The sequence below is a fragment of the Mercenaria mercenaria genome, chromosome 19 (assembly GCF_021730395.1).
Source record: "Mercenaria mercenaria strain notata chromosome 19, MADL_Memer_1, whole genome shotgun sequence".
Taxonomy (NCBI): Eukaryota; Metazoa; Mollusca; class Bivalvia; order Venerida; family Veneridae; genus Mercenaria; species Mercenaria mercenaria.
In genome coordinates this window covers 12,597,616-12,608,751 of record NC_069379.1, presented here as the reverse complement: position 1 = coordinate 12,608,751, position 11,136 = coordinate 12,597,616, and the positions used below count along the sequence as shown (strand labels likewise).

General features: G+C 36.2%; 1 protein-coding gene across 1 annotated transcript; it reads right to left on the bottom strand.

The window, feature by feature from the left end:
* Positions 1–3,559: 3,559 nt before the first annotated feature.
* On the bottom strand, positions 3,560–9,338 carry LOC128551210 (uncharacterized). The gene is made up of 5 exons (XM_053531831.1): positions 9,095–9,338; positions 7,556–7,690; positions 7,123–7,209; positions 5,360–5,481; positions 3,560–4,660 (listed from the first exon to the last, which is right to left on the bottom strand). The coding sequence occupies exons 1-5, from the start codon at positions 9,198–9,200 to the stop codon at positions 4,490–4,492; spliced, it is 621 nt and encodes a 206-aa protein (XP_053387806.1). The 5' UTR covers positions 9,201–9,338; the 3' UTR covers positions 3,560–4,489.
* Between the last annotated feature and the right edge of the window lie 1,798 nt (positions 9,339–11,136).

The window sequence follows — 11,136 nt, the reverse complement described above, 5'->3', positions numbered from 1 at the left end:
TGATGTTAAATTGAACAAGTCATCGTTTCAAGGGCATGGTGCGATTGATGCCTGAATTTCATCGATGTGTAAAAGAGCTTGTTTGTTTACAACTGATTCACTAAGGATTGGATAGAGCTGCAGAGGACTTGCAAGATTTTTGGAGTGTTTACACCTTTGATAGGTTGAAAGTGAGTCAATTTACATTTTTGTTAAATCTAAATAGCATATTTTTAAACACAAAATTTCAGTTCACTCAATGCATTTGCATGTACTGGTTTCGAAGTAGTTTCCGTCATGAAATGAAGGTTTTTAAAATATCTTTTTTCTTGAACGTTTCAGTTCCGTAAAATGCTTCCAAAGAGAACACCTTAGCTCTTCTGCTTTACGAAAACATAAATATCAATAGTGTCTAGCCCACGTGATAACACACAGAGGGGCTCCAAAAGGGATGAATAAATAGAGCTGAATCGGTTGACTACAGAAGCAGTTTCCGTCATCAATTTTTGTTTTAATATTTATGTACATTTTTACAGTGAAAACTACTAGAAACGCACCATCCGTGTTTTTTAATCTTTCTGGTGAAATTAATTAATACAATTTGAAGAAGTTTGAAGGTTCAGGTGTAAAATTAGGCTTGTTGAAAATAGGAGGTAAAAAAAAAAAAAGAAGCAAAACCTGAGATTTGATGTCGAGATCTCATGCTTGTGAAGCCGATGCTTTCCCGATTGAGCTAATCGGCCAGTTGACGTCGTAGCGACAATTTATATATCTTATATACACATATACTACGTAAGGGATACAACCGTCACTTTGTATAGCACATAGTATGTGACCAGTTACCCCCCTTGGATAAGAAAATCTAATCATCTATATTTCATATTGGTTTTTTGCTCTTAATTGTAAAAAAATTATTGCCGATGCACAAAAATGACTCATTTTTATCTTTATTATGTATTTTTGGTAAGTCATCTGGTTTCGACTGCCAAAAGGAGGAACTTTCAACTTTATTGGGGATTACGGAGTTATTCTTTGCGCATGCGCATTAGTTGCACGTGAAATCCCCCATGTGCGGAATGTAAACAAAACAATTATAGAATGAACAATTCGAGTTTTCTTGGAAAGTTTTTACCCTTTGTTGCTGAAATTTGACAGAGCTCTGGATTGCAGGGTAGCGTTATGGAAACAATCTCGACTTCATTGTGAAGAACGTCATGAAATAACGCGTTGACGGATACTACTAGCCGACGGGAACTACTTCGAAACCAGTAGGGAATTGTAAACGAAATGAGTTTTGAGTCGCTCCCGATAAAATTCACGTGAATGTTCCCGTTATACTTAAATTTAGAGAGCAAACTCCAATGGCGACAAGAAATTACAATGGGAGACTGCCGTTGAAAATATAAATTTGTCATTTATTTGGATATTTGGCAAAGCAGAAAAAAATCGTTAAATTTCTCGAGGGTGACTTTTTTTAGTTTATCAAACCATGTTTACTTTGCCGGTAAGTGTCGTAGTTTTGTCATGTGACACCATAGTTGGGGTAAACCTTTGGAATGGAACAGACTTTAGTTGTGTTTGCATTTTCATGTGTAATATTTGAATGGCACTTTTCTGCGTGCTAGTTCATTCATTTCATTATTACAACTTGATATTGCACGACTCATAGGTACAGTGGTGAAGAGCACATACTTTATGTGTCAAGCCGCCCTATACATACACATACAAAGTCTATATATTTAAAGTTTGACATTACAGCTTTTAGCGTTGGTCTGTTCCTTTGTGACATGATTTGTTTATCAGTTATGTACATTTGTATGCATGTAGTCGTCGTATTCACACACACAAAACGTTATAAGATACATAAACAGAGTGGTTAACCCATTTGACTTTTGGATACTGTAGAGGCTAACACGGAGGAAACGTCTTGATTCAGGAAACATTGGGTTTGTATTATATTATAGATTTTCATAAAATAAAGTGCGTCGGAAACGGCAAAATGGCTGCTTTCCTCCACACAAAGCATCAGCAGTTCTCTTCTCAAACACTTCTCCCGTCTGCTTTTCGTGGTCTGACTGTGTAAATAACGTACATACTTTCGCAGTTAGGACAATTGTTGAGGAATGTTCTAAGGCCTGACTGTAGACGTGAAGTGTGTGCAGAAAAACGCTTACATTAAGGTTGTCTCCGGCGGTCTTTGTAAAAAAAAAATCCGTCAAGGAATACTAGTAAGTAAGATATAAGCACAGTGTCACCTGAAATCGGGACACTTCATCCGTGTGTACGGCATCCAAAACTCACGTGAATGGCAACTCTCATCAAGTTATTATATTAAGATAAACTGGATAAACTAAATCATACTTTTCTATTCCAGAGGCGTCGCGATTGAAATCGGCCAGTAACGGCAAGACGGTGTTTCAAATATTTTAAAAATGTCCAGATTTTCTCATAAACATTTTACGCTCATACAAAATTAGAGAGGCGGAACGGCGGAATGCGATAGAACGTTACCAGGGACACGTGTATTGTCAAAATATTAGCGGTACGTCAAGTGTCAAAAATCAGGAAGTTGATTTTTTTTTTTTTGGTGCTGGGGCGGTGGCCCTTCACAGTCGTGGGTTCGGAACCTCGCTTTGAGGAATTCTTTCATGTGAGAAAGTCATCCGCCTGATTTACAGAAGATAGGTGGTTCTACTGAGGCATCTGCCTATGCCTGAAATGATTCCCGTGTGTGGGGACGGGGTGGGGGATGAGCATCTGCGGTCGTCCTCGACCTTCGAAAAAAAGTTTGAAAATCGCCACATGACCTATAATTCTTCCGATATCACGTTGACTTTAAAATTTATAAACAATTTCACATTTTACATTTTAAAATTACTATATCAGGTTTAGTATCGAAAGCTCAATCATGAGGCAGCGTTGCGGAAGTCCAAAAATGCCATTTAGGACATTACACAAAGCACAGACAGGAACCCAGTAGATTATTACCGATCTGCTAAAAGAACCTGCGAAGTTTTACAGATAGACTAACAGAACCTAGGTAGACTTACAGAACTACCGAAGGAAGCTGGGTAGAATCTGAAAGACCCTGGATAGAATTACAGTTTTGCTGAAAGAACCAGGCTAGAATTGCATATCTTCTGAAAGAACCTGGGTAGAATTACAGATCTGCTGAATGAGTCTGCTCATAGAATTACAGATCTGCTGAAAGAGTCTGCTCATAGAATTACAGATCTGCTGAAAGAGTCTTCTCATAGAATTACAGATCTGCTGAAAGAACCTACCTGGGCAGTATTACAAATCTGCTGAAAGGACCCGGGTAGAATTTCACATCTACTGAAGTAATCTGGGTAGAATTGCTTATCTGCCGAAGGAATCTAATAAGAATTACAGATTTCCGGCAGAAACCTAGGTAGAATTACAGGCCTGTTGTTCACCAAGCTTAGAATTATCTGAGGTGACTTTTAGTTGCATGTGGGAAACAAGGAGTGCTAGAACAGCGTCAAGAAAAATGGCTGCCTTAAAAATACTGTTGAAATATATTTTTGTGTAAAAGTCAAACAATCAAACGAACAAGATAAATGATATATGTATATTTATTAATTCTCCCTTAACAGCAATACCATCATCTATATCTGTTAAGTGACGGAAGTTTATTCTACATGAGTTATGAAAACATCACAGAAACAAGGAAATTATGACTGTTTAAATTTACAATCATCAATGAAAAAACTTTGTAGACTTTGCTTCGTGTAATAAAAAAAAATGTTTTCCTTCTTTTTTTCATCGGCTTTCTATATTTTTACAAATACTTGGCAGAAATGACCAAAATAAAAGATCAAACGTTACAAAATACGATTAAATATTTTAACACAGTTTTACTATGTTTTTCTAAGATTATTTCGGCTTTAAGCCTTCTTCAGAGCAAAAATAATAAAATAATGTTGTGACCGCATTTGAATTATGCAATGTTGTCGGTGACGTCATGACGTTTAACGTTTGGCGTGCTAAAACAATTTAATAAGTTACTCAGAACTTACAACATACATAAGACTGGATCCCGGCCTATGAATGTTGATATATAAGTTTTCTTCATTTGCAGTGGAAATAACTGCAGCAGGTTAATTCTATATTAACATTTTTATTTCACCCTGGCTCCGAAAATAGGTATTGTTTAGTACATAATTTTTAGTAAAATATGCTATTTTAGAGGCTTTAGATTTACTTTATAAATGTTTGCATTATTTATTAAAAATAACCTGGCATGCAGCCTTGGAGCCAGGCTAAACATAGATATAATCATATTTAATATAATTCATTCAAAAGTTTTTTGCAAAAAAAATGTTATACTGAACATTGGAATTTCATGCAACGAAAATTAAACAAATTAGCTGCAACAATGACTTCTTTATGCTCTAACGAAGTGGCCTGTAATCGCATATTATTTAAATGACGGTAGACAGCATCAGTAATTAAGCACATACTAGTCACATTATTTTTCATCAACAATTTAGGAATATTTTTTGAGCCGCAGGAACTTCAGCGCTTGCCCAACAGCGTGTACGTCACCAATAGCCTCGTTCTGATTCCCTTGGCGGAACTCATCATTTCCGGTTACCTGGTTCTCGCTGTGTGGTATCTTGAAGCAACCAATCTTAAACTTCAGAGGAGCTAGCTTTGTCTAAAACAAAATAATAAACAACTGGATAATTCAACTGGATTCCAGATTTTTGTTAAATCTAATCTTCTTTCTAAGTGAATTTTTGGCCATTTTATTCAATTAGAATACGAGTTGTTGTTCCTAAACTGTCTGAAAAAAAATGCTATTTATTATTTTTTGTTATCTCTCCTTTATTTAACTGACATTGTAAAATCATGCCTAGCTCTCTCTTATTAGCCGTTTTAGTTTAATTTTATTATTTGTGCTTGAACCTCTTTTGGATACTAGTAAATTGTTTATCATATGAATAAAAGTTACGGGGTTATAAAACTTGTCAATCAATAATTATGGACTATAATTTAAATTTGTACTCGGGATTAACCAATCAAAACATAGGGTTTTTAGACTGGTCTACAAATTGAGTTTTATACCTATGAAACCAGCTTATGGATGAGAACTTCACGTAGCTTCTCCGTATCAAGTTGAGTTGCCTATATGCTTTATTAGCTTGCTGGAGGCAAATTATTCTGCCTTTGCGACCAGTGCAGACCAAGATCAGCCTGAACATCCGTACAGGCTGTTCATAGTCTGCACTGTTCGCTATTCAATCACTTTTTCATTGAACATCCCTTTGAATAATAAATAGTACTAGTACTTCCCAAATTGAATGATGGACAAGTTCATTTTATAAATTCAGCAGGGTAAGGGTTAAACACTTACTTTAAAAGATACAGATACACATCCAGACATTTGTTCCAGGTTGATTTTAGTGAAAATCAAGCAGATCTCTTTCACTGCCGGAATAACATGAATCTCCTTGCAGATCGTTTTCTCTCCTGAAACTGAACATATTTGTATGTAGTAACATTTGAGCCGTACATAAGAAAACCAACACAGTGCATTTGCGACCAACATGGATGCAGACCAGCCTGCGCATCCACGCAGTCTGGTCAGGATCTACGCTGTTCGCTATTTCTCTAATTGCAATAGGCTTTGAAAGCGAACAGCACGGCTCCTGATCAGATTGCGCAGATGCGCAGGTTGATCTGCATCCGTGCTGGTCGAAAAAGCACTATAATGTTAATTTCTCATGGCGCGGCGCATTTATTGAAATGTAGATGTTCCAGAGACACAACATTTTCTGGCAACCATTAGCCTCCGAATCGTTGCAATAAGACATATAATAATATATTGTTTTCTGTACAGAAATGTAATCAAAGTCATGTTTTATTCGTTTGATCGATTGTATAACCGAGTGTACTATTTACAGTTTTCAGAAAAAGGAAAACCAAGTTAAAAAATCAATGGATTTTTCTGAAGACTTTATACGTAAAAGTTAATCCCACTTTAATTAAACAAAATTTTTCGGGTTTTTTTTCTTTATATGACACAAGGAAGAAAATGACGATCATCAATAAGTGACTATGTAAACAAAAATTAAATTATTTAACTTCCCTATTTCATTTTTTGCAGGGTCTCAATAGAAATTATCTCTTTTGAACAAAATGTCCCCCCCCCCCCCCCCCCCCCCCCCCCCCCACCCTGCAGTTCTTATTAAGAAATGTCTTCAGACTTTCAGATGCACATCACGTGCCTTTCTAGATCACTTCGACACAGATAAAATCTGCGTCTGACCATTGGAGGGAAAGAGTTTTACTAAATCCCGTCATCACGCACCGTGTAAAGATTAAAACCCTGGTATATGTTATGAAGCTTTGACGCCGGCGTCGTTTAAAGTATAGGAAACGTTGGTCAAATTGACTTGTTTATAATAATTAAAGAATGTAGAATTTTGTATGTTTCGACAGGAATAGCTAACACGTGATAAAAAGAATATTACATTTGTGACTTTCAACATTTGATAAAATGCTCGGCAGAGCCTTTAGTATTTTATTAACCTTTAGCATGCTAGATAAATTGTCGTCTGCTGGAAATGTCGTCTGCTAAAATTGTAAAGTTCATTCAATTTGCTCCAAAATTGGAAGAAATATTGTCAGAGTAGCAAACAGCTTGGAACCTGATCAGACGCCGATTTAATCGGCGTCTGATCTGGTTCCAAGCTGTTTGCAAAGGCTGTCAAATTCGCCTGCAGCAGGCTAAGGGTTAAACTCGTTTATAAATTCAATATGAAAAGACGCTCATATAAAATCCTCTATACATTTTACATAACATTTCTACTTAAGTGTGATGAGTGTCATTAAGCTTTCTTTACCAGATACTTTATAGATCTAGTACTTAATGATTTATACAAAACACTTTTTTACGATCTGCACTTAAAGCTACTAGCCCGCAGTTTGGGTGAAAGTTCTCAGCATGTTCGTTTCCAATAGGTTTGGCATGGTGACCTTCGACTTTTTCATAATTTCTTTCTAACATGACACTGTGTTCATACACAAAGTTTGAACAAGTTCTATTTTTGGGAATTTTTTATCCAAAACTGCCGCAACAGACCCTAACACTCAATGAAAACACTAACTACTTACATGTTATAGTCGTTTCAAAGAAAGGCGTTCCGTTAATGGTGATCTCCATCTTTATACCCGACGTTTCAACCGATGCAATAAAACATGCTGAAATATAAAATAAAACATGACTGACGATTGTCTGAAGTAACAAAAAACATGATATTTAGCATAAATACATTGTGTGTAACTAGGCCAAGAAACTCTATTTGTGTTACATTTTAAATACAGTGAAATATTAACCGTTCAAGGCCGATGGGCAAATTTCTCGAGCTACAGTGTACGATGTATCTGCTGTTTCAAGGAATTTGGTATATAAAATATATGGAAACAAGTCGGGGAACGTATTGATTGATCCAGATTGCGTGGAGGCTTGAGCAATCAGCGTAGTTTCAATATTTTACGTTTTGTAAAAATCCTTATTCATACAGATTTCTATTAAATAGGGTGCTACCTTCGATAATTTCCGTGCTGCAAAACTTGCATGTTCCATTGCTGCAGTCCCGAAGGTCGAATTCATGGTCATCGGATGTGCTTCCGTGGGAACTAAGAAGCGAATTCAAAATCTCCGGGACGGCGGAATCAGTTTCTAAAATTAAAAATAAAAATAACATTAAAAGCGCATGAACAAATTCTCAAGCCTTTTTATGTACATGTATGTATACTCTTTGTCAACATATAAATAATTATGTACATTATAAAGAAAGCTGCAAATATCAAAGACTTGTATAAGTTAGACATTGTAACGCTTGACGCTGTGTGTTGCGTTATATACCCGAAATGACATACGGCAATTTCCGTGAGATTACGTATTCTCGTCAGACAGTTCGGCATTCTTCGGACGTAAATAAGCTCAAGGCTGAACACCACTAAATCCAGCTGTTCTTTATTTCATATAAAATCCACTTACTTCATAACGGTTTTTCGACATTTTCTAGCATATTCAGATCAGATTTTCAGAGACTTATATTCCCATAAATAACTAGATCGCTACTTTAGAAAAGCAAAAAGAAAAGGGAGTGTTTTAACTTTTATAAAGAAAACTACAGTTAGTTAAATACAACCCGCTGAATTACTACTTTTCGCTTCTTTCAATTTCTCTTTCGAGACATTAAATTCTTACGCCGCCATTTTTTTCCTAGCATGCGATAGGAACATGCCGACTTCAATAGAATACAAAGTGATACATACTAAAACGCGGTAGGGTAAAAGTAAGCACGTTGCTATCGAGAAAATGCACTAGGAAAGGAAAAAAAAAGATTAGTACTATTTATATTTGGACTACTTGTGACTAGACCAGCGGGGGCTTACATTCTATTTGGTAGTGATCAGCCTCAACGTGCACAAGACTTTCCGTAAAAATGCGAAGTAGTAATTTGCCGATTGCCTGGCCTGGTCCACATAAAGATGCAAAAGATAAAAAATGCTCTATATTTTTACATTCAAAATAAGATTTGAAAATAGCTCATATTTCAAATAATTCATCTGGTGTTCAAACGGTGAAAGATGCTTCAGATATGAAGATGAAACAAACAAATACGTTTATATTACATGCTGTCGATAAAAGCAATTTTTCTACAACTGACATTTTCCACAGTAAAAACGTTTCTCAACAGAACAAAACTAAGATATAGCCAGTTTTTGGAATAATGACACTTCGAATATAAACAAACATCTGAAAAAATCTTTTATTGCACACCAACTCTATTACAATTTTGCAATTGATGATTACCAGTTTGAAATGGCCCTAAAGAAATATGTTGAATAATTTTTATTTTACAATCTTTTCACTGTCTGACTCCTGTAAAACAAAGCCTAACAAAAATACAGGCTACTTATATCCCCAATATCATATAATTCATTTTTTGAAAATTTAACGTTTTACCGTAGTTACCGAATAAGGAATTCAAACCAAAATCCTTATTTTTTATTTGAAAAATCGAATAAGGAATAATGTAGAGTCAACTGAATAATACATAAGAATAAGGCATACCTTTAGAATCTTCTGTCAAAGAGATAGCAACTCTCTCCAGGTTCAAAGTCCGAGCCGCTGCCAGAGTCACAAACACTAAGAAACAAAGGATCCGCGTTGAAGCCATTCTACACCTTTGACGCAGACAGGGGAAAACGGTCTTGTGAATCCGTTATCGCTTACCGATCTGATAATTTAATCATTTTCCTACGTGATTTATATAGATTTTTTACAGATTCGCAAGGAAATTAATTCTAACTTCTCCACTCATTTAGTTTCCTTCCACCATGACTAAAATGCATGTGTTATCTATTCAAAGTTATATTTTGGTTACTGGTTATACTTAAGGCAACAGTGAACCCATTTATTGTTGGTATGTCCTCTGCTGTCAACCTGTAGATATAATGTTAATTCTATAACAACTTTGTTGAAGGAATAAACGAACTATGCGTTAATACAACCATCGTTCACCGGCAACAAACAAGTTTATTAATTGGTAATGGGTCAGTATAGCGTTAACGGATGCCCAAAGTATAGAAAAATTGCGGCTGACGGTGACGTAAAAATTCCCCCGCTGCTGCTCGGTTCTCTCGTGACTGATGTATGGGGCGCATAAACCGCACAATGACAGCAAGATCAATGCACATATACAAGACGAAAAACATTCAATTTACGGACATCACCGCGATAGTAACGGACTTGTACCTCGTAAAACGTAAGTACAACGCATGAGAAACTGACAAAACGTTCTTCGAACGTTTGACTAATGTACTGTCAGTTATCGTCCGTTGAACATACGTTACATCCGTTGCAACTCCGGTAGTAGTCCTGCCGTGTATGAGGTCCATCGGACAAGAACGGATGCGAACCAGACAAGTACAGAATAAGGAATGCACGAGTAACGAACAAAACGCATACCAGCGCTTTACTACCGTATATCTAATGGACATCTTTGAACATGTTCAAAACCTTTCACCGGATGGAATTAACCCCTCGTCGAACAATGCACAGGTGCCGTATAAGAAACTGGAAAGAAACGCATGCGAGCGGACACGAATGAATTGAAAATTTTGTCTTACGTTGGACGTCGGTTATCGCTATACGGTGTAGTGAGACTGACCCATTAGGTTTACGTTTAGGTCGAAAGTCTCCTTTACCTTAGCGCACATTTCAAAGTATACCTGCATGTATATAAATATGCATGCACGCGTAAATACAGGCGTGCACACTTATATGGACATGCTCATGTATATGAACATTCGCTTGTAACTGCGCATGCACGTATTAATTTAATAAGCGAATATTTACGTGCACATGTAATTTCAATTACAGTTATTAATTTACACAACACGTATATTTGTACGCACATGCGTATTTATATGAAGACCTAGAATTACGTGTACACGCGTAGAACTTTACGTCAACGTATGTATTAACGCGTACACTGTTAGATATATAGGTGCACGTGTATATCTAAGAGAAGTTTGATATGAGCGCTCGCGTAAATATGAGCGTCCAGATGCATATATTTGTACGTGCACGAGTAAATATGTAGTTGCACGCACACATGGACATTTGCGTGTAAATTTTTAAGTGCACGCCTTATTACAAATGTAGGTATACATGTAAATCTGTATATTAGGTGCGCACGTATAAAAAAACACACGGACGTTTCAATCTACACGTGCAAGCATGTTCTTAAACGTGCACGTGTATTTTGAAATGTGCGCGTACGCAAAGTAAACTTTCGACACAAATGATGTACCATAGAATTATCCACTGCAGCTGGAAAACTTTTTCAAGGGACAAACTTTTCCACAATTTGAGTGATGCAAATATATTTAAAGAGTAAAAGGACCGTTAAATTAAAAGCTATGAAAATAGATTTTTGGGAAAATCATTTCACATTTGGATGTGGAATTATGCCTGCCTAATAAAGCACTTTTTTTCAATGCATGTATTGCTATATTTAACATTTGCATATGCACCATAAATTATTCAATTCAGTGATAACCCAATAATAAAAAGACACTGCTATAATAAATAGCTTTTTTTTCTCTTTT

Excerpts from the sequence above, each read along its gene's own strand:
- LOC128551210 (XM_053531831.1), bottom strand. The coding sequence starts at position 9,200 with ATGGCTTCAACGCGGATCCTTTGTTTCTTAGTGTTTGTGACTCTGGCA. Across the intron at positions 7,691-9,094 it reads TTTGACAGAAGATTCTAAAG|AAACTGATTCCGCCGTCCCG; the intron begins GTATGCCTTATT and ends TTTTAATTTTAG. Across the intron at positions 4,661-5,359 it reads GTGTATCTGTATCTTTTAAA|ACAAAGCTAGCTCCTCTGAA; the intron begins GTAAGTGTTTAA and ends ATTTTGTTTTAG.